The 26,960-nt window shown below is 43.4% G+C and overlaps 2 protein-coding genes across 2 annotated transcripts; one reads left to right on the top strand and one right to left on the bottom strand.

Annotated features, from left to right (window-relative positions):
• The first annotated feature begins 538 nt into the window (after positions 1-538).
• On the top strand, positions 539-12,791 carry cd164 (CD164 molecule, sialomucin). The gene is made up of 6 exons (XM_062550163.1): positions 539-718; positions 2,470-2,538; positions 7,413-7,478; positions 7,609-7,704; positions 7,971-8,054; positions 8,326-12,791. Exons 1-6 carry the CDS (start codon positions 652-654, stop codon positions 8,484-8,486), a joined length of 543 nt encoding a protein of 180 aa, XP_062406147.1. The 5' UTR covers positions 539-651; the 3' UTR covers positions 8,487-12,791.
• Positions 12,792-15,660: 2,869 nt separating this feature from the next.
• Positions 15,661-23,980, bottom strand: cep57l1 (centrosomal protein 57, like 1). Its single transcript, XM_062550162.1, has 11 exons — positions 23,816-23,980; positions 23,101-23,278; positions 22,188-22,448; positions 20,848-21,002; positions 20,487-20,585; positions 20,252-20,329; positions 19,072-19,170; positions 17,995-18,054; positions 17,305-17,621; positions 16,894-17,038; positions 15,661-16,152 (listed from the first exon to the last, which is right to left on the bottom strand). The coding sequence occupies exons 1-11, from the start codon at positions 23,834-23,836 to the stop codon at positions 15,964-15,966; spliced, it is 1,602 nt and encodes a 533-aa protein (XP_062406146.1). The 5' UTR covers positions 23,837-23,980; the 3' UTR covers positions 15,661-15,963.
• Positions 23,981-26,960: the final 2,980 nt, after the last annotated feature.

Below are 26,960 nucleotides of genomic sequence, written 5' to 3'. Positions count from 1 at the left end.
AGAGGATCAAGTGAGCATGATTTGGTATAGCGTAATATGGTCATATAACAGTAAAAGCTATTGTCTTGAATTTCCCCTTGGGGATCAATTAAGTATCTAACTATCTATCTATCTATCTATCTATCTATCTTTATATCTGTATCCTGATTCCTATCTGAACTTTATAACAGGTCCCATACTGAGCCAGCAAATTCAAAGCCAAGTGAACGCTGGTTTCTTAACACAGTAAAAGCTCCAGCTTAATATATCCAGTTTTACACTGACTAGTCGGGTATATTTTTGTAATTTTGTAGATGCTGTGGGTGTTCGCTAGATTCACTAAAAAGTGGTATGGCTGCAAGTTAGAGGCCGTTTTTATTTTCATTTCCAGTCTTATCGTTTAACTTAATTTACAAGCTTAAATAAGTGGTCTCTTTATTTTCTTTCTCGGACTCATAAAAAAAAGCGGAGAAAGGAAGGAAACTGGGATGGACATAGGTAATTTGATGAAGCGTAGGAGCGTCAAGAAACCTGCCACATGACTGGAGGAAAGCAGGAAGTGGTAGAAAGAAGGAGTCACCAGAGTCACCTATTACTAAAATCCCGCATCCAGCACAAACCACTTTGTCAGTACCATCAGCGCTCTAAAAGGAGAGGAAAGGAACCGAAAAAATGTTCTGGAGACTTTTTCATGTGACATTATTCCTTGTCTTCGCAGGAACGACATACGCGCAAGCTGGTGAGTAGTTGTTTGCTTGCCGTTTACCTAGCTAGGCGGCCCAAGTGGTCAGCGTTAGCTTGTCCGTTTTACGTGTACACTTGAAAGCTAGGACTGCCGCCAGCTAGCCTGCTTGCTATTAGTTGTGCATTGAGGCTATTCAATTGTTCTGTGAGAATTACCCTCTTACATTTCTACGGTAGAATTATCACTGACATGTAAATTGAGGTACGAATTTGTGGTTAGCATTAGGGTGCCCTGTCTTTTAACAATGTTATGATGTTGAGACTCGATAAATGTTTTGCTAATGATATACCAAACTAACATCCTAGGTTTGATAGCTAACTATCTAGCTAGCTGAAGTTAGAAGACCATTCTAGACCATTCTAGACCATTTCTTGGGAGCTCGCATGCACCGTTAATTTTGTTCTAAAGAACAGTTCAAAATGGCAAGTCTACTAATATGACTGGTCTTGACCAACTCGGGCCTTTTCCCCTAAGTCATTGTAAATGGTGTAATATGATAGTTGTGTCCAGTGTGGCGTCTAGGTCTGTTTGCTAGCCAACATGTGTGTGCCTACCTTCCAGCTGTTTATTATGTAATGGGCGAACAGAGCCCATGGCTGTCGGCTCAGAATGCATTTTAGATTTATAACGTTGTGCAACGAAGGCTGTGTTTGTCGAGGTCACAAGAACTACGCTTAAGGAGGACCATGTTTATCTTGCCATGTCTCATTTCGACGTGGGACAAAGAAGCTGAAAGTTACATCCACGGGTGGAAGTCCAAAGAGAAAATGTAACCAACATCAAACGATAGTTGCAGTTTTGTCTTCAAATGCAACCTTTTTCTTTAACCTACCACCCAGGTCCCTCATCAAATCCGGAGGAACAAGGCCAACATAGCCTACTTCATTTTAATACCGCATCGAAATCTTTTTTCGTCTTGGTTCAAGTTGGGTTTACTGTCAGTGTTTGATCCAGTTGAGTTAATTAATAATTAAGATTGGGTCAAACGTGGTTGATTCAAGCACACCTTAGTCAGATGTTAAATAATTACAGGCAGGCGGACAGAGCAACACTAACTGGAACACAGGGCGCATCAATGACATTTTGGTCAAGCTACAATGAAGAATGAAATAAAACTCATACATCCACAATGAATCCAAGTAAGAGGAACTTGTAGGCCTAGTGTTGTCTTAAAAGAGCTATGGTAGAAGTCCCTGCTTGATACCCTTGTCAAGCTTGAAGCTGTAGTGGATCTACCAACACGTTGTTCTGATCATTCTCATACCGTGAAACTCGGTGTAATGTCATATTTGAAACAAGATTAGAGCATTGGTATATGTTTGCAATACTAGTTTAGCAAAAATAGAATAGGACAATAGTTTCCAGTATAACCATGGTGATGCTTCCCAGTATTCCCAGCATAGATCACAAGGATAAATGAAGGATTTGTTCAGACTTGTGAGATCCGGCCTCTACTTATGTTAGAAATGTGTGTAAGTGGGGGGTGCTGTGGCGCAGCAGGCTACAGCTCCCATACCATGTACGGGTCCGAGTGCCCACGGGGACCCAGGTTCGAATCCGGCCTGTGGTCATATCCCGATCCCACCCCATCTCTCTCTCCCACTTGCTTCCTGTCTACTCTTCACTGTCCTGTAACAATAAAGGCAAAAAGGCAAAAAATATATACTTAAAAAAAAAGAAATGTGTGTAAGTGAGAGACAGAGAGAAAGAAAGCATTAACGTGTTGTTTAATGTATCCCCTTCAGATTGTTCCACAATACTGATGTGTGACCTGTGCAATAGCACCATTGACTGCACCTGGGTGAATTGCGAAGGTAAGGTCTTTTTCTTCTTCTTCTTTCTCTCTCTCTCTTTTTTTTTCTCTCCACACACACACACACACACACACACACACACACACACACTGATGGTGCTTTTTCCGATAGAGGGTCATCAGAGAGGAACAGCTCTAGTTTTTGCTTTCTGAGTTTGTACCCCAGCTCTTGTCTGACAGTAAGTTCTAGCTTTGAGGATTTGAGAGCAAATCCACCAGAGAGGAACAGTGAGTGTGTGTGTGTGTGTGTGTGTGTTTGTGTGTGTGTGTGTGTGTGTGTGAATGTTCTAAAAAGAGTGTGTGAGAAAGTTGCTCACACATGACCTGAGTTGAAAGCGATCTCCAGAGCTTTCGTTTTCTCTCTGTCTTCTACCTCTCTTCCCCTCCCCCCTGCCTGGTGTGATGGGGAGCTTTTCTGTGTTTCTGCAGTGTGTGTGTGTGAGGTGTGAGAGAGAGGGTGCATGTGCATAAATGTGAGAGAATTGTGCACATGTGACTGCTAGACCAAGTTTTAGTGTGTCTGTCTGTCTGTCTGTCTGTCTGTCTGTCTGTCTGTCTGTCTGTCTGTCTGTCTGTCTGTCTGTCTGTCTGTCATACATAGGCTCTCTCACGCACATATTCTTAGCCCTGGGTGCTGGGTGTGGGAGTTCTGGCTGTCCTGTGTCAGTGTTGAGCTGAATGTGCCTAGTAAAGCTTTGGATTCTCTCCTCCCCGCCTGCCATAGTGGACTTTGTTGACGCTCAAGAGGGTTTCCATAGCCACAACATACAGAATACAGAGATGTGTGTAGGCTATATCTGTGTGTATGTCCGCTGTATAGCTAATTTACAAATGACGTTAGCGAAGTGGTTAGCCCAGCCATAATCTAACCAATAACAGCCAAAGTGTGTGTGTGTCTGTCTGTGTGTGTGAATGCTGCAAGAGTTATGAGTGGTGTGACTTCTGTCTGCTGGTAGAGAATGGAGTGAAATTGACTGGATTCCTACAGATGAAGATGTCTTGAATTCTTTTCTGATTTGTGGAGTCAGTATGTTTGTGTGTGTGTGTGCGTATGTATGGTACTGATCAGTGTTGGGCTGGGAACCCTTAGCAACTCCAAGATCAGCACTTTTTTGCAGTTGGACACACACACACACACACACACACACACACACACACACACACACACAAACTCGGAGTATAGGAGGGGGACGCAGGAGGAATTTGTAAGTTCATAAGTTCAAAGCACACACACATCTACACTACACACATGCACACAAAAGCACACACTTAAACACACTAACACATGCATGCACAAATGACACACACTTTTTCTGTGAAGGAGAAGAGCAAAAAGGAAGACAGAGGAAGAATAGCAGGAAGGAGGAGATATCCTGATTGCTGAGAATATGTGTGTGTGTGTGTGTGTGTGTGTGTGTGTGTGTGTGTGTGTGTGTGTGTGTGTGTGTGTGTGTGTGTGTGTGTGTGTGTGTGTGTGTCATAGGGAAGGGAGAAGAACCATGTTGCACTTAAGAAACCTCCTTTCTTTTGTTCTCTCACTCTTGCTCATTGCTTGCTTCCTGTCTCGGAGTAACTGTCATTCTTTTATATTGCCCCCTCGTTTGTCGTGGTGACCACACTTACTCATATTCACACCCATCATGACTAGCACACACACACAAGCGCGCGCACGCACACACACACGCACGTACACACACGCGCACATGTGTGCAGATGCAGGACTCACCCTTGATGAGTATCAGCAGCAGTGGTCAGACGGGATTGAACAAGTTTGACATTTAGTGCATCAGCAGCAGGCTAAACCAGACCAGGCCAGTTCAGGGAAGGCATGCATCTCAGGTCTCACAAAACAATGGGGCATCTCGCTCATCTTACTCAAACACAAACATATAGCATGCACTTGCACTAGATGTGCTGTTGACTTAAATTAGAAAACAAAACATGCAGTGGTGAATAAAATTCACAAATCCACACACTTACTCTGCATATACTTGTGTGTAGATTAAGACATGACACACAGGAACATAAAACAGTGTGTTATTCACTCAAGTGGACAAACAAACGAAAACCACTCAAAGTGAGTATAGCCAACCAAATTCACATAGTACAGCACAATTAACTTGACATGTATGGCAAACGCAGTGCATTGCTATTGAGAGATTTGTTTGTACAGGGCGCATAGAAGCTCTGTCTTTGTCTGTCTGTCCGTCTGCCAACTCTGTTATTGAAAGGTGGCTGACACAGACATTCCTCTAACAGCGTAGCTTGGCTTTCTCTTCCACCCATATATATTTTTCTCCACCTGACTGGACTGGTCAAATTACATAGAATTCCCTCTCTTAAGACAAAGGTAAACACACAATAGCCACCTGCGCCTGCCTGCTTGGCAGATATGTCCAAATCACCAGGCTTTATGTAAGTGGAAAAGATGACTAGGAGCTCATTCTGAAGTTTGTAATTGATCTCAGTTTGTCAGAAATGTTAGCCTTGTCAGTTTGTCAGAAATGTTAGCCTTGCGCTGTCGATGCTTAAAGTGTGTAGTAAATGTCTGGTCGCTGTATCTGCTAATGAAGTGGAAAGATTATAACATATAGCCTATGGTTGTGTGAAAATGTCTTTTTTTTTTTAAATAAATAGGTACATGCAGCTCATAGGTCATAGGTCATAATCTCATACTACATAGCTGGATGAAAAGTTAGCTGCGCCATGTTGATATATTGAAGTAGGTTAGTTCGGCGAATGCTTGTGTAGTTTGTTTGTTGTTTTCTGTGTCTTGAGAGGTTGATACTTTTCAACTGTCTTATGTTTTTGTGCATGTTGTTGACGTGTGTTACACAACAGGGGAATAATATCTTAATGGACACACACGCACACTCTCTCTGTGTCCTTAAATTGTGTAACACAACTCCAATAGAACCGGATGGAAACACTACATCTGACGTAAACGTTTCAAGGTAAACAGAGAGGTGTGTTGTGTTAGTGAGGGGGGGAGGGGGGGGATGCCAGTCTTTTCATCATTGTCCGGTATATGTGTGTTGCAGGACACACACACACACTCACACACTAAGAGAAGATACTCATCTCTCTTGACCTAGATCTTTGCTAAGACTTAGATAATGCTTAAGAGGCTCCTAAAACACACACACACACACACACACACACACACACACACACACACACACACACACACACACACAAGGTATTGCTTATACACTTTAGGCAAAGTATATTCAGGTTAGGAGCAGGATGTGTATGTTCAGGATGGATAATGGGCTTTGCAGCATTGTTTGGAGTAAGGACAGCCACAAAGACACACACACACGCACACACCATTCAAACCATGTTGTGGTTGGTGTTCAGTCCTCTCTGGTTTAAACAGGTTTATTCTGCTGTAGTTTAGAAAGCCTCTGAATGGACTCTGCTCCCATTACCTTAACACTGTACACACTCTCTCTCACATTAGGGTTGGGCTGATGGATAATCAACGCCATGGTTGACTTAAATCACGATGGGAAGCAACCATTGTGATGCCATGCCCCGCCCCCATATGCCAGTTACGCACTATAGACCCTGCTGTAACATACGGTGAAACATAAACAAAATGATTGAGGCTAGAACTGATGAGACAGACAGAGTGCAAAAATGATTAGTCTGTGTGAAACTACCGTCTTGTTCAAATAATTCCTGATTTTGACATTGATTTCTGCATGTCTCGCACTGTAGCCTATGTTGAACTTCAAGACATGTCATGTTTTAGCAGAAAATAGTTTAATTAATTAAACTAATTATTATTATTATTATTATGACTAGAGCAGTCTTGCTGATTGTCACATATAGCTTTAATATTTCTCCGAGGCTACAGCACTGAAGAGCCTAATGCGTTCTTCTCCACCGTGTTAAATATTCCATTTATTTTGTTAGTTATAGGATCAGAAGATTTCAGTCTCTCACTGTAAAGCTTGTATTTGGTGCATTTAGCAAAACCCCCAGAGTAGTAATCAGGATTCATTATTTAGGTAAGTTGTTTGCTGTGCCCTGGAGTCTGGACAGTGTGATCGCAGCCCCTAACTTTCACTTTTCGCAGCCCTTCCTCGTAGTCGGCATGGCCGGTAATAATGGGAGATGCATAGCGTACGGAAGATTTTAGACGAGCGACCGCGATAGTAGTCGCTCCCCTAGTAGTAGTTTTTTTTCCCTAGGCCCAACGAGGGTTGGCAATGTGGAAGATTCTGCCACTTAAGGGTACATCGCCCAACCCTAACTTACACACACTCTCAGACTCACTCAGATTCATTTGTTAGGGTCAGCAGTCTGTTAATGTTTGTAATGTTGCTCACACAGGTCAGGTGTGTGAGTGTGTACTGCTTTTCTTCCATCTCCCATGCTAGAAGAATTATTGGTGTCTGTGTGTCACCAACAAGTGAGTGTGGCATTAGAGTTTTCACAGTAATTTGGGAAATCTGCTGCCGACTCCCCCCTTCATTCATAGAATGTGAATACACGCACACACACACACACACACACGCGCGCGCGCACGCACACAGGGTCCTTACCAGTGTTGAAGTCTGTGACCGAGTAAATTACTTGGACAGGAAGGCAGCTGACCATGACTCAGTGGGTAGTGCACCCAACCATGAAATGTGCGCAGCACACACAGGCACGTACGTTCGCACACAAACACACAAACACATGCACATGCATGCAAACAGTGGATCTCAGTGGAGTCAGAAAAGTATGTTTGGCTGCCTGGGACGGCATACCATTCTTAAAAATCAGCTGCTGTGTGTGCGTTGTGTGTTGTGTGCACTTTGTAATGTGTTGTATGTATCCCATGCTGTGGAATTATCTGATGGATGTTTCTTTTGTGTACCCCAGATTCAGTTGCCAAGTGTGTGAACGAGACGGCCAACACCACCAGCTGCGTCAATGCTACTTGTGCAGGTAGTAGAATGAGTGTATAAGTTGTGTGTGTGTGTTTCTATGTGTTAACTAGTTGTGTGTGTGTGTGTGTGTGTGAGTGATGAGTGATCAGGGAGGCGCTCTTGGTCAGTCTGATGTGATCTCTCTACAGCTGCAACAGCGGGGCCGACCACCGTCCCCCTCCCTCCCACTGCTGAGCCCACTACCGCCAACGTCACCAACTCTACTGTCCCTGAGCCCACCTCAGGTACACGCACACACACACGCTCACACACTCAAACACACACACCTCCCCACTACTGAGCCTGCCGCCAACACCACCAACTCGGCTGTCGAGCCCACTCCAGGTGCACACACACACACACACACACACACACACACACACACACACACACACACACACACACACACACACACACACCTCTCCACTGCTGAGCCCACCTAAACTGTTGTATGGAAAACCATGTGGTAATGTGTGTGTGTGTGTGTGTGTGTCCTGTTGTCTCTTTGTAGAATCTGTGAACACGACAACACCACGTCCTCCTGCCCCCACCACCCACGACTCCAACTCCACAGTCCCCAGCTCTCCAGCCTCCAGTGAGTCCTGTCTGTCTGTCTGTCTGTCTGTCTATATGTGTCTGTCTGTCTGTATGTGTCTGTCTGCTGTATGGGTCTGTCTGTCTGTATGGGTCTGTCTGTCTGTCTGTCTGTCTGTCTGTCTGTCTGTGGCAGCTTTTGAGAATGTAAGGATATAAGCTGTGAGGGAAGTTCTCACCACGAAATGTGTGTGTGGTTTGTGTTCACCCTGCAATACATCTTTCTGTAAGTGAGTTGCTAAGTTCTCTCTCTCTCTCTCTCACCTTGCCAGACGTTACCGTGACGACTGTGGCTCCGTCCCCCTCCAAGTCGTCGACGTTTGACGCGGCCAGCTTCATCGGGGGCATCGTGCTGGTGGTGGGCCTGCAGGCGGTCATCTTCTTCCTCTACAAGTTCTGCAAGTCCAAGGACCGCAACTACCACACCTTGTAACACACACACACACACATAAAGAGACGCACACAAGCGCGTTCGCACTCCCCAGCCGCGTAGAGGCATCACACTGGACACACACACTCCTGGCCCCTCATTTTCACAAGTCACGAAGACACACACACACACTCACACACATATAGATTACAAATCCTGTCTACATAGGCCTACCTTGGATGAAAGGCATGTGCACACTGACACATGCAACATCACCCTCCCAAATAATGACCTCCTAATGAGGCCATATTATCCGAGACTCCTTCATGGTCTTGAGCAAATAAAGACTTGTGCATGAATCTAGAATATTTACACATACACACACACATGAAACCACATTTTCCAAGACAAATACACACAAATGCCTTCATTTTGAACACTTAAATAACCCTGAAAGCAATTATATCTCATCAGCGTTCGATTACAGACCCGAGTTTGTATTGAGGGTGTGTGTGTGCGTGTGCGTGTGTGTGTTTGTGTGTATAGTCCCTGACCTCCAGAGGCCAGTCTGTTTGGCAGAGCAGAGGCCAAATCAGCCGCGGGAGCTGCAAGTGCTTTTTATTTTTTCGCCTCCAACCACCCTCACCCCCACGCCCACCACCCCCTGCCTTTGGACGTTTTTTGGCACGTCTACCATGTCCACTGACAGCCAACTGAAATAGCCATGCTGTAAAATGCCCCGCTCACATTTACGACCTAGCCACCCCCCTCCGACCCCACCGCTCCACTCTGTTCGTTGCCATAAAATAGTGGGGGTGGCGGTCCCAAGTGCGGCCTCGTTTTTGAACTGTCTTTAACCATGGTCAATTAGTTGGTAGCACGATAGTGTTGACGCCATTAGGCCATGCTTCCTATGCTGCTAATTAGTAATTGATGAAACATGGTGTGTGTGTGTGTGTGTGTGTGTGTGTGTGTCTGCCTGATGAGGTTCTCATATCTCAACGGTCCTCTTTCAAAGCAGATGACGTGTGTCTGCATCTTTCACATCATGAAAGCAGGATTTGAATATTTGAAATCATAAACTGCTGAATGATCATGTGACACACACACTTGCATCTATCCATTACTATTTAGCGGCAAGCAGGCGAATCATAGTGTGAGTTTCCCAAGAAGCTTATTGGTTGGTTTGTCAACAGCATTTGCTTGTGCGCACTGCCCAGCTTGAATCCGCTATGCTAATGTGTGAGGTCAGCTATTGAGTTATGCAATAGAATCTGTGCTAGCCACTGCGAGAACAGGTAAAGACCTCTGTTGGCAGTTGGGCTCAGTAACTCGTGCTTGCAAGAAAATGGTGATTTATCGGATATCACATCACCATAATGAGAGATGTGTTTTCAGATATGGTGGTGTTAAGTTTGTTAGATTTACCTATATATGTGCGTGTGTGTGTGTCCGTGTCCAATGCAGTCGTGGGATAAAACGTGTGTCTTTTGGGACGCCAAAAGAGGAAGCCATGGCAGACGAAGTGCCTTCAGTGTTGACTCAATCAGGAGGCGTCTGAGATGAAGAGGGGGACTGTAGTCTTCCTCCTCGCTCAAGAGCTTTGAATGTGTTATGAGTGTGACTGCGGAATCCTGACGTGTGCGTGCGTGTGTGGCCGTGATTTGATGTTAAAGAAAATGGATGCTCCAGCTGGACTGATTGCTTAATAACTATAAGTCATAGTCAGTGAAAATTTGATGTTGATGCTTAATTGATTAACTTGTGTGTCGGAGAGGAATCGTATTTGTATTTCTGCTTTGAAAGACACTTGTGTGTTTTACAGGCCTTTGAGCTTTTTGACTGCTGTCATGGATTGAGCATGCTTCTAAGTGGGAGTTTTGGCAGTGTAGAGACCCCTATGTTGAGACCCTTATGCCCCTCACAGTCTTTATGTTGACGCATTTTTTTGTCTTGTTTTAAATGAAGAGAACAGGAGGGATGTGCTGGGTCGTCGTGTCGGTCATGCTCTGACCACTGGCCATCATGGTCATGAGAGGTCAAGAGAGGTCAAGAGACACACCCCAGGACTGTTTGCTCTTCTGCACAATTCTGTAAATGATCCAAACTCAAAAGTGACAGAATTTCAGGAAGACATTTAGTGTAGAGCTAACCATTATCCCCCCCCCCCCCCCCCCCAAAAAAAAAAAAAACAATTATATATTATTAAAATTAAAATTAGCGTGGATTTGGCTAGCTCTGAGGATATTTTTGGAAATATGTTGCGTGAAGAAAACACACACACACACACACACACACACACAGACCCAAACATATACACAATGACATGCTCACACACATCCAAACATCCCCTTTGCAACACAACCTACCAGACCCCTGTTTAACTCATACCACCACAAAAACCTCCCATCACAAGGCCATTTTGTTCTCTGGGTGGTGGAGTGATCCCCATGCTGACAGTGTTCCAGTTTGAAGGATGGTTCTAGAACTTCACTGAGATTCTGCTGGGTAAATATACGGGGGCCACCCTACAGTATGTGTTGATCTTCCTTGATGCGTAAGCCCAGTCTGAACGATCCACGTGCTTGCTACAGTCTTTCTTCCAGAAATCATCGCTTTTAATTTTCTTTTGCTTTCTTGATAGTTTGGCAGCAGAAGAGTAGGCACATTTCTAGCATTGTGGTCACATTTGTAAAGAGATGTTCTTTTCTTTATTGTGTGTGTGTGGGGGGGGGGTTGTTTTTGTTGTGCTTTTGTTTATTTGGATAGCTGTAATTGAATAATTTCCTTAGGGGGGCTTAGACTTGCACGAAGGAAGCTTGAATACGCAATACACATTTAAAAGGTCAAAAACAGACAAAAAAATAAATAAATTTAAAAATTTAAAAAAAAAAAAAAAAAAAACGCGAATGCTGCAGAATCCTTAAACCACTCCGTTGTTTTAACGCTCACTCAGTCAGGTCCACCCCAATACTGGGAGAGGGACCTGTTTCATCCCAAACACCTTCACCCACACACCTCACCTCCCACCTGCTTGCCTCTTAGCCTAATATTCCTGCATCGCCTCGTAGCTTAGCACCACATCCCATTCCACAACTGCGTTGCATATATTGCCTTGTACGAATCCAATGAGGAATGCATGGTGTATATTCGCCTGGCTGTCGGTTTTTAGTTGAAGTAGATCTTTGTTTTGTTTGTTTAGTTGGGTTTGTTTTTGTCTTGTTTGTTTGTTTGTTTTAATACAATAAAGCCTACATTTGAAAGGGGCCTTTATTTAATATTGCGTAGTTGCCAAAACAGTGCTAGGTTTTTTCCAAAGATTCAGTAGGAGGCGAGGCGAGTCTGAAGGATGAATAGAGTTGCGGGTAAAACCACGTCTTGTGTCCCCAGTTCTCAGTGTTCTTTAGGGAGGAGAAAATAACCCCCCATGTCTGCTCTCTGGGCCCTCTCATTGGCTAATTGGTGCCTCCCTGTGTCAGGGGACACAATCATTCCCAAACAGAAAATCTCAAAGTTCTACTGTAACTTTAGCCTAAAACAAGTAGACTAGAAAGGCAGCAGATTTTTTTCTTTTTCTTTTCTTTTTTTTGTCCTGAGAGCCTTTTAAAAGCATGCCAATCCAGTTCTCGAAAAAAGTGCCTTAACTGATTTCTGTTTGGAGTGTTGGGCTCTACTAGGCCTGTCTGAGTGCTAGTAAGCCATAAAGAGAACGGGGCCTGCTTTGCCTGGCTCTAGCGGGATGTTGAATGAACCGGTTGTGCTTTGCTTTGCCTAAAGGCAAGCAATCGGGATCAGGAAGTGGCCTTGACAGCCCTCTTTGCACCTCTGCCTCAGTGCAGTCACGTGGCAGCCATGTTGAAGTCAGAGATGAGATCAGAAGTGTGTCGATGTAGAGGATGCAGGTGGCAGCCATCTTGATGAACTTGAGGTCCACCATCTTATGGAGGTCACTAAAAATCATTGATTTTAAATCAGAAGTGTGTTTCACTTTGTCGCTTGCCTCTTTCTATCTTTTTTTTTTTGTTTTGCCTACAAATGAATATCGTCACCTTTCTTGCCTTGATTGATTTAGCAGTCAAAGATCAGTGGTGAAATATTCCACAACTAAGCGTTCATGTGCACAGCTTTTCACGCACACACAGACACTTGTTCATACACACTCCCACACATTCATGTGATTGTGTGGAGATGAAGTTACATTGCCATGATGCTGCCTTAAGATTGTGCCACACTGGTGTAATGTGTGTGTGTTGTTTTCTTCCCCCTCTCTGAAGTTCTGTTTTGCCTTTTGGTTTATTTTTGTTTGTCTAGTTTCGCGATTAGATTGGAAATGTTCGAATCAATGAAATAAATGTTGTGAGAACGGTTTGTGTGATTCATTTGTTTCTGTGTCTATTTCTATGTGTGAAGGATATGTTCGATAAACTAAAAACTAGAATGGGAATGTTCAGTTCTGGCACACATTTCTAAACTGATACTTGAACTACATCAAACCATGTTTTGCTACAAACTGACCACTGAGTAACATTCATAGTGGACAAATGATTGAACACATACAATTTCAAAAAGACTCAATGTAGCTATAACAGAAGACTTCGGTGTATGTGTTCCTTTTTGTTTCTCCTATGCTGATCCCTGGTCTTAGCTGAAAGAAGCACTAGAGGATCTCTCTCTCCCTCCCCCTCCCAATAACCCACAGCATGCAAGCGTAGCTACAAGTGGATACAGGATATTGAAAAGGAAGTGGGCACTGGCTATCACTGACCAAATTTGCATACATCTGTGTGTGCATTTATCTGTTTTTATGTGCAAAAAAACATTCTGAACGCAACTCTGCCCCAGACTGAAGACACGCATGTAACACACATGCACACACGCACACACACACACACACACACACACACACACACACAGTTCTAACAGGATATGTGTTCTCCCTCAGGTCAGAGAGGGGTATGCTTACTGTGCACAAAATTATCAATGCGGTGAAGGAAGGGAAGGAAAGCAGTGTGTGCTTGACACTGCATTCGTTGTCCATTATCCATTGTGTGTGTGTGCAATATGTGTAAGTGTGATCTTGCAGCAAATTGGGTGGGGTTGGGGAAGGGAGTCTACCTTACCAGTTCATCTATCTTTTCTCGTTTTCTCTTCGGGGATCAAAACTTTTTCTTTTAGGCTGTGGGAGTCCACCGCTGTTGTCCAGTTTGAAAACATTCCTGAATGTGGGGGGGGGGGGGGGCTGGGGAGTCATCTTCCTTAAAAGCTGACTTGAAATGTTATCAGTAGTTCATAGAGTCATAGTTCATATTTTGATTTGTTTTTACATCTTTTAGTTCGGTTCTGATTGGAGTGTTGCTAACTGAGTGTCCCATATCATGATCGAAATAATGAAATAATCAATTATAATTCTGGAATGACTGTCAAAAAACGTAACTCCTCCAAAGGTTAATGACTCTGAATGTTCCAACAAACCAGGAAGCAACATCCTCCCTCCCTCACACACACATTATACACATACACTCCTATTATACTGACAATGCAAATGGCACACCAATGTACACACACATTGTTAATGATTCACACACAAACACACACACACACACACACACACCACTATGCATATGGTCATATCACAGCCATAAAAACGGCACACAGCAGTGCCTACTGCGGTCTAATACCTACTGCTATTATTTGCCCTCAATGGTGCCTTCCAGGCAGCGCTTCCTTCAAGCCACTAATCCCCTCAGTTTAGGGATAGGATGAGGGTTGAGGGGGTTAGGAATAGGGTAAAGGTAGTGCCTTTTAGGCTGTGCTGCCTGGAAGGTGCCGTTGGGGGCAAAAAAACACCATTGAGCGCCCACTGCCCAACCACGAATACATCAGCAGCACTGTGAAGCAGATGCGTCACACTAAACATTTTTCACAGAAGAATGCGACAACAGCTGATTACTGGAGGAGGCAGTTGATTGTCCACAGCGCCCATAGAAACAGATAATAGAATGCAAGTGTAACAGCACCGTGCACACAAACACGCCGTCTCCATGGAAATACACTGATAATAAACACACGCGGCACACGCTTAATTCAATTGCCCCACAGACACAGCATAATCGGATAAGCGCTGCAGGACAAAGCCCAGGATTCACCTCTTGTATGTCGAGTGTGTGAGAGCGCATCCTCCACCTTAACATAATAAAAAATGTGCAAATTATATTTGAGCTGTTTCTGACCCCTTTCCTCTCTCTTCAAATCTTTAAATATGTGAAAAGTGCTCCTTATTATGTGGTGGGTTCATGACCACCACTGATCTCTACGAGTGAATGAAACCTTTGCAAGAATTTCCACAAGTTCCTCCCTTCAGTGTGTGTGTGTGTGTGTATGACTACACACTACACTGTGAATGCCAGGGAAGTAACATACTGGTGTGGAAAATAGAGCTAGTGACAAGAGCATGAGTTAAGAGTTGTGTGTGTGTGTGTGCGTCAGCTGCTCCATCTCATGACTTGTCATCCTTGACATCACTGCTGTGGGAACACCCTTTATTCCCTCTCTCAAATATTCCTGGGTCTGTCTCATTCATACGGTGAGAAACTCCTCTTCTCTGCTGTGCATCTCTAGCTCACTGCCGAGTCGACAGTCGAGTCAGATTCACCCATGAACTGACAACAGTACTACACTCGCAAAAAAGTTGGGGATATCTAGCTTCAGAGAGATGTTCATGGAAAATGTTAAAGCTATAGTGGTATTATGTCATGAATGTAGGGCGTTTTAGTAGAAGCATGCAATGGTGATTTCCTCGTCTCAAACAATGTAATGAAACAAAGGACAACAAATTTCACCCAAAAGCTGAATATCGCTGACTTTTTGTGGGCACACAAGTGTGTGAGTGTACATTTTATACCACTGTGCTCCAGAGCTCAATAATCAGGGAAAAGTGGCCTGCCAAGACTGCCAATTGTTTATATGTTTTTAGCCAGCGCTGAATGTCAAAGATGCAAGAAATGGAGACGGTCTCTGCAAGGCCGATTCAGTTCTGCCGAGATCCTTGTCCACAAACACACACACACACACACACACACACACACACACACACAGATTTACCAAAAGGTTTGGCACAGATGCATGATAGCCCTGGAACAACTATTTTTAACTCAGGGTGTGTTTGTCTGGGTTGGCTGTGGTTTGTGCACTGCTAAGGTTATGTGTATGCATTTCAAAAACTTGTACAGCCTTCTCAGTGGTGTTTTTTTATTGAGGATAAAACATGAAAACACACAATATTTCATTAAAATAACAAGCTTTGGAATGATAATATACATTTAGGGCCATTTCAGTGGTAGTCATCAATTTGTAAAAACACAAAACAGCCCTCACTCACTCACAAACAAACAAACCAAAGAAACAAACAACTCAGCCATACACACAAACACACTATGCCCTCTTTCTTGTGCATGTCTGAGAACTCCATGTTTCAGTATAATCATGTTAGTATAGTGCAAAATGCTGTCTGTGTGTGTGTGTGCACGCATATGTATTTCCTTCAGCTTTCCCACATGATGTCATCTTTGCGCAGACTTGCGTAGATACCGTGTGACACGCTGTGTGGGCGTGTCTTCTTGGGGGAGGGGCTTAAGGGCTGAACCCCAGTCAACCCAACCTTCTTCACCTTTGACCCCTTGGGGCGCTGCTGCTTCTTTGGGCTCCATGAGGGCTGCCTCAGACTCTCCACCTATGACAAACACACAAGAGAGAATAAGACTCATCGCCAACACCCACACATCTCCACATGGCGGTGACCACTTTCTACTTACATACATACACACGACTGACAAGACTGTACTTCCATTGACATGTACTCATTAAGCAGACACCTGCATCCATCCACACACTTTTTCATGATATATTATATTTGGTTCTGTTCTCTGGGCGATTGTCGGTAAGCTTCTCGCTTTGCTTAGAGCCCGAATCAACGGGGCATAAGCACTTGCTAGGGAAGCGAGCCTTTTTGTTGAGCACAGAGGCTGCTTTGTGGGTGATTTTGTGTGGTCTGGTTTGGTTAGTGTGAAATCCACTAGCTAATAGCACAAGGAAGTTAGCGTCTCTCCTGTGTACATTACATTATGTTTTATAGTGCTCCTTCATGGGACTAAATATCTTGATATATCTATCTTGAAAAACTAACATCAAGATGATCACAAAAATAAACATGTTCCATCTGTGTTCACACACACACACACACACACACACACACACACACACACACACACACACACACACACACACACACACACACACACACACACACACACACACACACACACACACACACACACACACACACACACACACACACACACACCTATCTTGAAAAATGAGAACTAAATATCACGAAAAAATGATCACGAAATAAACACGTTCCATCTGTGTTTTTAAAACACACACACATACATATGTCCTCCCTCCCGCTTACTGTTTTCTGGTGTTTGCGCAGTTGTGTGATCTGCGTGGCTTTCTCCTCCATCTTCCTGACCAGCGAGTCCAGCTCCCTCTCCAGGTCCTCTCTCACACGCCTGCTCTTGGTCTCCGAGATCTGGCACACCAACTCTTGATGCTCACTTTGGCACACACACACACACACACACGCACGCACAGAGGGAGAGAGAGAGAGATGTGTTAGTGTCTTAAAACAGTTGGCAGATTCTCTTCACATTAATAATAATCACAAAATGTCTCCAAAGAGGAGGCTGGGATGAGCCAACAGTGAAAGTCACTACTGCTACCTGCTGAATATCCAGCATAATGTATTTAGTGCGTCTGTGCAGTGTGTTAGTTGATCTCGTTAGCAGGTAGACGCCGGTGACCCTGACCGACTTGCACTCACAAGCTCATGTGTCCCAGCTCATCCTGCAGTGCAAGGAGCAGTCTGGAGAGGCAGCCCAAGGGCGAGGCCTCTCTGCTGGGGGGCGAGTGTGCCACATGGTCCCCCTGACCCCCGTGACCCTTGCCCCCCTCCTTTGACCTCCGCTTGACCCTGGCGCAGTCCTGGCGCTCGTGTTGTTGTCGTCGCTGTCGCTCACGCTCGCATTCTCTGAGGCGGCGGTGACTGCTTTCTGGGTGACCCTGCTGCTGTTGCTGCTGCTGGAGCAGGTGGCACAGGCTCTGCAGGTTGGCGCTCACAGAGTGACTGGGGCTGGTGGACTAACAGAGGGAGGGAGGGATGGAGGGAGAGATGGTGAGATTAAGAAAATGAGGCCAATAGAGTACACAATTAGAAAGAAAGACAGACAGACAGACAGGAAGGCTAGTCATTATAAATGCTATGGTCACAGTAGCGGTTTACAACATATCACTGCAATCATAAAATCGCTCACCATTCTGTCAAAATCAGCCATACAACTTCAGTATTGCTAAAGGAATACACTGCACTCAGGAGTGGCATTCATTTAACAATATTTAACTAGTTTGATACCATAAGTGACCAAGCACCAGAGGGACACACTTCAGCACTGTTTTTGACTGAACCATATTGCTCTAGCTGTGTGAGGATGTATGTATCAGTGTGTGTACTTACAGTTCCTGCCACAAAGGGAGGGCGTCTGGCTAGAGGCAACTTGGGAGCCAATTCTGATTTCTGCACAACAACAAAAAAAAAATATCATCACGAAAAATGTAACAGATACAGTGTATCCCACAGATTAGAAGGCAATGTGTGGTGGTCGCCCCATGTCTGACGGGGGGGGGGCCCTTTTAAGTCTTGGAGTTGAAAAACATTGTTGGTCAGTCAACTTGAATGCAAGAGTTTTAATCAAATGTCTGCAGCATAGCCTACTAATGATGCTAACCGAATATAACAGTAATTTAGCTAGTCGTCTTCTGTGCGTCAATGCGTCCACGATTGTGAATGTTTTATTTGGATTAAATGTGCATGTGGAGGGCGGCTGTCCATTGAGCGCGCACGAGAGCAGGCCAAGAGGATGAGTTTACTTCTACTGTTTGGTAATTAAGTTGCACGCATAGACTACAAAAGTTGCGGGAGAACTTTATGCTTCCACCCGAGCAGCGTCAGGTGCATCAGTGCGACCACCTACCACGCTTCCAGGGATGATCTCGTTGGTTTTCATGGAGACAGACAGCCGCGGTGTGCAAGGAGGGTAGGGGCTGTGCGTGTGTGTGTGTGTGTATGAGACAGATGCGCGAGTGACAGAGAGGGAGCGCAGGGAAAGGAAATTCAGCTTTACGAATGCTGCGTGTTTTTCAATAGCGTTTCAACATAAGAATAAATAAATAAATAAAACAATAACGAAACGCAATATGTGGCGGCCGGTGCTGAATCTGTGGCGCACCGCCACAAATTTGTCTATGTGTGGGAAACACTGAGATACTACAAGCAAATTAAGAACCAAATCAACATTCTCACAGACATGGTCCCACAAGACACTGGACATGATTGGTAAACACCATCTACTTGCATTTTCTGCATGACAGCTACCCCTAGTGGGCATTTCCTGGTAATACGCCAATAAGAATAAAGCACGCAGATCTGAATTTAATCTGAATACACATTTTGTCTGCAAAGATTATAAAAATAAATAAATAGCTAAATAAATAAATAGATAAATACAGAACTATTGAGCATGAGAGGGAATACCTTGACGGGTAACGTTTCTTTCTTCTTCCTCGTGTTTGGTTTAGACTCAGCCACTGCTGCAGACTGCATGAGAAGATTCACCTGCAGTTCTCTCTGGAGCTGAGGGAGACAATTCAATTATTTCTCAATAAAAAAATCTGAAATGCCCTGAAGTAAAAAAAAAAAATTACGTCCAAAAAAAAGGTGCTTTTTTGTAGGAACCAAGGAGAAAAGATCCAGGTGTAAAATGCTTTCATGGCTATTTCAAAAACCTCAAAATGTCTTCTTTCATAATTTATTAGGTTGTTCGTGTATACGTCGACACCACATTTCATCAAACAAATCGGTCAACATCAGACGTAGCGTTTTGGAGCCATCCGTCCTGTATGAGTTTCTAATGCTATGGTTGGTTTGTTGGTTTGAGAAAAAGAGCTGAGTCAAGCTGAGCTGAGGAGCAGCCAAATGTTATTCCAAGCCACTTCAAAGAAACTAACACTCTACTTTCGCTCTATATTTACACAAAATTCCAAATCCAAACGTTTATTACTTCAAAAATTAGAAGCCATTTCACTGTCTTTCTCTTAGACTCCACAACAGTACTGCACTGAAGTCCACATCCGAATGAAAAACGTCTGAATACTTTTGACCTCCAACTGCTGGTCTTTTTATGACTGTGTTCCCTAAGAACCAGCTCTGTTGATCATCAGAGAATAGCGTCGCCGTCTGATGAATATCAGGCATGGCCCAGATGGTTGCTTTTCAGGAAATCATTTAATAATAATAAACAAAATAAAATAATTGCATATGGGGTTATCAAAATAGTCTCAACGCTGTAATAACATCATCTCGGTAGGCTACTGCTCTGTAAGTGAGATGAGCCATGTTATCATTTGCATACTTCTGTATTTATGAATGTGCACTCATATTGGGTATTGTAAACAGAAATATGCAAATTGGAACATAGCCATGGACTTTGCTGAACGACAACGCAACAAACAGCAGGAAGGAGTGGATTTGACACAGCTCTAACATCGAATGGAGAAAAAATGTGTAAAATAGATGACATAATAAATATCTTATAGTTATAGAAAAAAGATCAAAAATGATCTAAAATTATCAAAAGTGGACACAGACACACGTCCTGATGATGATATATGATGTGTTAAGTACTTAGTTGTCGCAAAACACCAAAACACCAAACCTCGTCAGCTTTCTGCTGCATGAGCTTGCGTTCCTTTTCCTCTTTCTGTAGCTTCTTCTCCAGCAACTGGATCTTCCTCTACGCACACGCACACACACACACCACACACACGCGCACACAATAATTGAGAGATAACCTAAGGTCAGTGGCTGCGCAAGATAAGTGGGGATACAAATATTTCATCACACAGAGCCGCTGTGTGTGTGTGTGTGTGTGTGTGTGTGTGATTGTGTACCTCAGCCAAAGACTGTGTGTTGGTGAGCTTCACACACTCTCTCTCAAGTTTCTCCAGCTTGTCTAGCTGCAGCTGAATGTCATCTATAGAGTTCTCCTTCTGTAGACAGCACACAACACGCATAACATGGACTGTATTTACATATATACAAAATGTATATACATATATAAATGTATATACAACATATATAAACAAAGAGGACTGTTAATTATCTCTTGCAATTAAAGAGGCAATCTCTATTATTTATTACAGTACGTCTTACACCAATAAAGAGACAAGCTCTGTCGAGTATGGTGTCGGGCAAATTAAAAACACTCTAGTGACTAAAAGGTCACTACTCTTTCCTGTAAAGAGTTCTCACCTGTGCCTTTTTCTCAGTAGGAGTGTGTGTCTCTGTAGGCGAGAGTGTGTGTGCAGCCAATTCCCCAGCACTCTCCAGCATCTTCTTCATGTAGTCTAGCTGCTTCTCCAGCAAGGAGCAACGGCTCTCGGTGGACTGAAGCTGTGTGGCAAGCTCTAACACACACACACACAGACACACAGACACACAGACACAGACACAGACACAGACACAGACACAGACACAGACACAGACACACTTTACTAAACTAAATATTTGTATGCCTTTTCATCCACATGCAGACACTGTTTTAGTTTACTCAAATGGATATTTTTTATAGCGGCGTATAAAGTGGCGATTTTTTTCTGTCAGTTCTAAATACAAGTGTAAAAAACAGTCACCACCATGAATCATCATCCGATCGCTCAAACCACTAGCTGAGGTGGTCTAAGGCCCATTTGACCACATAGCTTTTGTAGTGTAATCCTCATGCATTCCGGGCAACGGGAGTTCTAATGACTGTAACGTTGGCACCAGTGAAATCTTAACACAAGTGGTCAGTAACACCTCTGGCTCTACACGTTGAATACATGTATAGACAGCGATGTCTCCCAGCTGACCCCTTGTGATCGGATCGCCCAAGGCACATTCTAAAAACAGATGTAAACAGGCCCTTTGAAACTATGAAAAGATGAAGAGCAAAAATGAAAAGAGATTTTACTGCCGCAAACTTTACATTTTTCTAAAGCCTACCTTACACTGACAGGCTTTGACAAGATTTGGGAAAGATTCTTGAAAGATTGTAGTCTTTTGAGTAAGGCTTGAATGAGGGGCGTTAGTTAAAAAGACTACATTCTTTCAAGAATCTTTCCAAAATCTTCTCAAAGTTGTCAGTGTAAGGTAGGCTTAAGGGGTCTATTGGTGCAGCAAAAGTTGGACTTTTCTCAACTTTTTGATGGAGGCAACCAGAGCAAAGCAAGGGAACCACAATTCACTTCGGCAGCAGATGACGTAAGCCCATGTAAAGTGAATCTGATGAGTCTCAATGACTGCAGTCAACATAAGTGTGTGTAGGCAGGCACCGCTTCTCTCTTGTCTAAACGCTTTCCTATCCAATGCTCGTTCTCTCTGGTCTTCATTCTTACTTATCCACTGCTCGGTTACTTTGTCTATTAGCTAAACTCTTTCCTATCCGCTGCTCGTTCCCTCTTGTCTTCATTCTTACCTGTCCACTAAACTCTTACCTATACGCTGCTCGTTCTCTCTCGTCTTCATTCTTACCTGTCCGCTGCTCGGTTACTTTCTCGATTATCTAAACTCTTACCTATCCGCTGCTCGTTCTCTCTTGTCTTCATTCTCACCTGTCCGCTGCTTGCTGTTAGAGTCCTGTCTAGTGCGCAGTTGCTCCTGCACTCTGACGCTGCTGGCTGCGCTGGTGGTGGCGGCGCTGGTGCTGGCGCTCCTGGCGGCCTTGGTGCCGGCGTTCCTGCTGCTGCTGCTGCTGGTGGTGGCGTGCTGCTGCGTGACCTCGGTGAAGCGCTGCACGTTCTTCTCGGCCTGCGCCCGCTCCAGCTCCAGGCGACGCATCTTCTCCTGCAGCGTGCGCAGCGCCGCGATCACCGCTGCCAAAACACACAACCATGCAGCGTGAGAGACTGAGACGTGTGTGTGTGTGTGTGTGTGTGTGTGTGTGTGTGTGTGTGTGTGCTTCTGTGGTTATGTCTCCAGAGCATTTAATATTATACCCGTCACAGTGGGCAAGACTCTGTTTACAGTTTAGTGCTGTTTATTGATAAACATCCAACAGGTGGCAACTTTGGTCCTGGAGTTAACACACAGCTGTACGTTATCCCATGTATTCCAATACTGGCATTGTATGTCACACAGGAGGCCAAACCCTACTAATCAGTCCAAGACTGATAGACAACTAGACATCACTACCATACCCTGTGCGAAAAGAAATAGTAACAGTGACCAAAACCCCACATATTGAAATAATTATGAGTGCAAGCTCTGCACCTCAATCATACTGTATTTTGGATAAATGTCTATGCCAACCAATATCAACCATTCTGAAACTCCTCATTCCCTTGCATTACCTGGGATCACATGCATTAGGAGGCCCGCTACAGCTCATTCACACACACATATGCACATGGTCACTCTGCCATCCATCAACCAGCCCCCATTTCTCTCGTGATACCTAACTGCCCATCAAAATAGGATGGGCAGTTACCACTCATTTGCATTAACTATCATTACATCCTGGCGTACCTCTGCTCCCTGCATCTGGCGCACATCGGAATGTCTCTGCATCGATGTCCTGTAGTATGGTGCCGCTTCTGTCTTTGGGCTCCTCGGACCCCTTCACGAACCCATGGAATGATAGCTTATCCGGGGGCAGGTAGAAACTGCCCACGTAGCTTTGCTTAGAAGGGGTATCAAAGATGTTCTGGCGAAATAATACAGGCATTTGATCATTAGATGGAGGTAAAATCACCCAACACTAGTACCGCGTGTTTAAACACTGTTATGAAGTAAAACTACATTAATCTAGGCATGAAGAACAACTACATTCTGTAACATCATCGCGTCCGTGTTGCGTGACAAACGCAGTACACTGAGGGACCACCTCTGTGATCCTATGATTGTACTGATTATTACATTCACCAAAGTGTGTTAACTATCGACAGTTTTGCAGGTTAATTAACCTAATCCGTTTGTGTTATCTGGAAAGCAGACTAACTAGAGAAAACTAAAGTTAGGTAAAGTTAACGTAAGCAAGATACAACACCATGTAACACAACAAAGACAGTAAAGTTATCCCAAGCGACAGTAAATCATATCTAACAGCTAGCAAATGCGAAATAGTTTCATATCACGTTATGCTAACTGGCACACATATCATAGCTAGCTTGTAATGTTGTTATGCTAACGTTGACGTAGCATAGTAACACATAAAACTGGTAGACCAAGGAAAGTCTCTTACCTGATCACGGAAATGATCCATGAGTCTCAATAGAATACGTGTTTTAAGAAAGATATGTTCAATACAACTATTCCATTTATTTTTTTAACAAAATGTACATCACACTCTTAGCACTGCTGCTTGTTATTATTTTCAAAAAATCCCTCCCTACTTGCCGCCGCTCTGTAAAAAATACTACATCCGGCTGCGCACAACTCTCCCGCGCAGCCCTCCGTCATGTGCCAGAGAGTGCGTTCCAGAGCCATGGCTCTGGTGCGTTCTAGTCGGTCCCAAGCACTGATCTATAAAGAATTCTTTATAGATCAGTGGTCCCTGGTCGGTCCCAGAGCCATATATGGCTTTGCATATAATATATTAAAATTATATGGCTCTGGTCGGTCCTGTCCGGTCCTGTCCTGTCCTGCTGTGACTAACCTGAGATCACCTCAGAAAAGCTGTTGCTTCAAGAGTGTATGTAGCCTACGGTACGCATATTTAATGAGATAATCTAATCTAATATTTAAATTGGACAAAGTGTAGGCTAATACAGAAAGTATTTCTCTTAATATGAACATTAAGCTGGTAGAATGAGGATATCAAAAGGGGAAAAAAAGTCCCATTCACCTCTATAATAGTGTGATCTTAACGAATCTGGGAGATGCGGCCAATATGGTTTCATTATTTGTGAAATAAATACAACATTAGAAATGTATATAATATGTTCAAATGTGTGCAGCATGCTAGCATGCTCAGACCTATGATAAGTAGGCCTACTGTCTCTAAACATGTGTTAAAATGTGATCCTAATAGATTAAACAAGACAACTGAAGTTTCAGAGTAGGCCTAATGTTTTTATTGAAAACAAAAAGAGAAAAATATACACAAGACAGTCATGCATCATATCAGCACCATACAGCATTACAAAGCATTAAGAAATAAGAAAAAACAAAACAAATGACATAGTATTTACAACATCAATCATCAAATATAAACACACTAAATAGTAATTATTACAACATTTTTAAAAGTCAATCCAAGGTTAAGACTGCCATTGTTAAAAAACAACAACAACAACAACAACAAAACTCTAAATTCTAAATCAGAATCAAGATCAGCAGCTTTATTAGCCTGGTTTGCGTAAACAAACGAATTTGACTTGGGCTAATCTTTGCATTCAAATTAAGTCCGACACATAGACATAGAAAGAATAAAGATCAAGCAACTCTACTGTCAAACCGAGCAAGAAATAGCATGCAGTGTGTCAGTCTGTGTGATCAACAATACGCTTATCAGGTGGCTCAACGTCATCATTCCCACCAGGTCTTTTTGTCATTGCCGCTCACTGATTACTCAACCCAAATTATATGTATTTACCTCTTTTTCACAATCATAACAGTAAAAATCAGGAAAAAAATATAAACAAACTAGAAAAGCACTCAGAGAGCACAGCTACCTCCGCCTGCATTGTTATTCTTATAGGTTGTCATACATTTGAACCTAAACTATTCAGATCACCACCACATGGCCATACCATGCCATTACACCACTAAGCTAAATACATAAATGCCTCTGGAATCCCAACAGAATTACGGATCAAAATGTTATCTTTTCTTCCTTGAGTCATGTCCGACCTTCCCTGAAAATCTCATCGAAATCCACCCATCACTTTTTGAGTTATCTTGCTAACAAACAGACAAACAGACAGACAGACAGACAGACAGACAGACAGACAAACAAACTCCGGTCCCCGATGAAAACATAGCCTATACCTCCTTGGCGAAGGTAAATAAAAAATAGACCCTAAACACAATCTAGCTCGCCAAGGTTGAACAACATTTAAAGCAAAAACCAAAAACATGTAATTCTATCATGTGGTAAAAATCATTGAACCTAGCTTTATTATCAAGCAAGTTACCTATTGCAACACTGGAAATAGCCTGGTTCACCTTGATGAGTGTGTCTACAGCTTTGAGTGCTTTGTCTAACTCTGCACCACATCTCAGCAGAAGGCTACTAGGCCTATGTGTCGCATTCACACACACATCACATCTCGACTTAGCTTCATTTAGCATCAACACAACACCATCCCATGATTCTTGTCTTGCCTCAGCAGTAGGATTGTCATTGTTAAGCGTCTGTATTTCAGAATTATTGTCAGATATCATATCTACGCGTGTTGAGGGACCATCGTGGGTGACATCTGAAAGGCTTACATGGTCTGTATCATCTGTCTGAGTGTCAGGATTGTCATTGTTAAGCGTCTGTATTTCAGAGTTATCCGGTATCATATCTACGCCTGGTGAGGATTCGTCAGGAGTGACATCTGTAAGGACTGGTACATGGACTGCATTATTTGACCGAATGCTAAGACTGCTATTGTCAATAGGCCTACACTGTATAAGTCTATCAGTTTTACTGACAGACCGAGCAAGACTTGCACGCGACGGGTCAGTCTGGGCCATGTGATCAAGTAGCTTTGTCATTGAAATATCATATTGTTCCAGGGCAACATCGGTAGTAGCTTCGTATTTATGGAACATATCTTTGTTAGCGCTGTATTCGGCCTGGGCTTTCTTGCAGATTGTGTCTGCAGCTTTGATAACTCTGTTTAACGCTGCATCTTGTCTTGCCTCGGAAGTATTGTCATTGTTAAACTTCTGTATTTCTGCTATCATTTCTACCATTGTTGAGGAACTGTCATGGGCAATATCTGAAAGGATTGATACATGTTCTGTATTATTTGACTTAGTGTCAGGATTGTCACTGTTAAGCGTCTGCATTTCAGAATTATCACTGCCATTGTTAGAGCATTGTGTCATTGTATCAACATTACTACCAAACCCAGCAGGCATTGCAGGCAATGTGTCAGTCTGGTCTGTGAGGTCAACTCTGTTACGCTTATGCACCTCAGTGCAATCATTCCTACCAGGTCTCTTTGTCATTACTGCTCACTGAATAGCCTACTCAACAAAATCTCAAACTTTTTTTCGTTTAACCCAAATTGTATGTATTTACCTCTCTTTCACAATCAGTACAAAGGGGGGGGGGGCTATTCACAATCTAGCAGGCTGAGGTTAAACAACATTTAGAGTCTCATCAAAGTAGCATGTGCTTCCAGTATAACATCGACCATAGGTTTGAAATTATGCAACAGCACTGAGATTAG

Source organism: Sardina pilchardus, chromosome 12 (genome assembly GCF_963854185.1).
Source record: "Sardina pilchardus chromosome 12, fSarPil1.1, whole genome shotgun sequence".
Taxonomy (NCBI): Eukaryota; Metazoa; Chordata; class Actinopteri; order Clupeiformes; family Clupeidae; genus Sardina; species Sardina pilchardus.
Note: the sequence above shows the minus strand (reverse complement) of the source record. Positions and strands in the feature narration are given on the sequence as shown.

Coding starts and splice junctions, on each gene's coding strand:
- cep57l1 (XM_062550162.1), bottom strand. CDS start 23,836: ATGGATCATTTCCGTGATCAG. Junction 21,003..22,187: donor TAACAGCAAGCAGCGGACAG/GTGAGAATGAAG, acceptor TGTGTGTGTTAG/AGCTTGCCACACAGCTTCAG. Junction 19,171..20,251: donor TGCAGCAGAAAGCTGACGAG/GTTTGGTGTTTT, acceptor TGTCTCCCTCAG/CTCCAGAGAGAACTGCAGGT.
- cd164 (XM_062550163.1), top strand. CDS start 652: ATGTTCTGGAGACTTTTTCATGTGACATTATTCCTTGTCTTCGCAGGA. Junction 2,539..7,412: donor CACCTGGGTGAATTGCGAAG/GTAAGGTCTTTT, acceptor TGTGTACCCCAG/ATTCAGTTGCCAAGTGTGTG. Junction 7,479..7,608: donor CGTCAATGCTACTTGTGCAG/GTAGTAGAATGA, acceptor ATCTCTCTACAG/CTGCAACAGCGGGGCCGACC.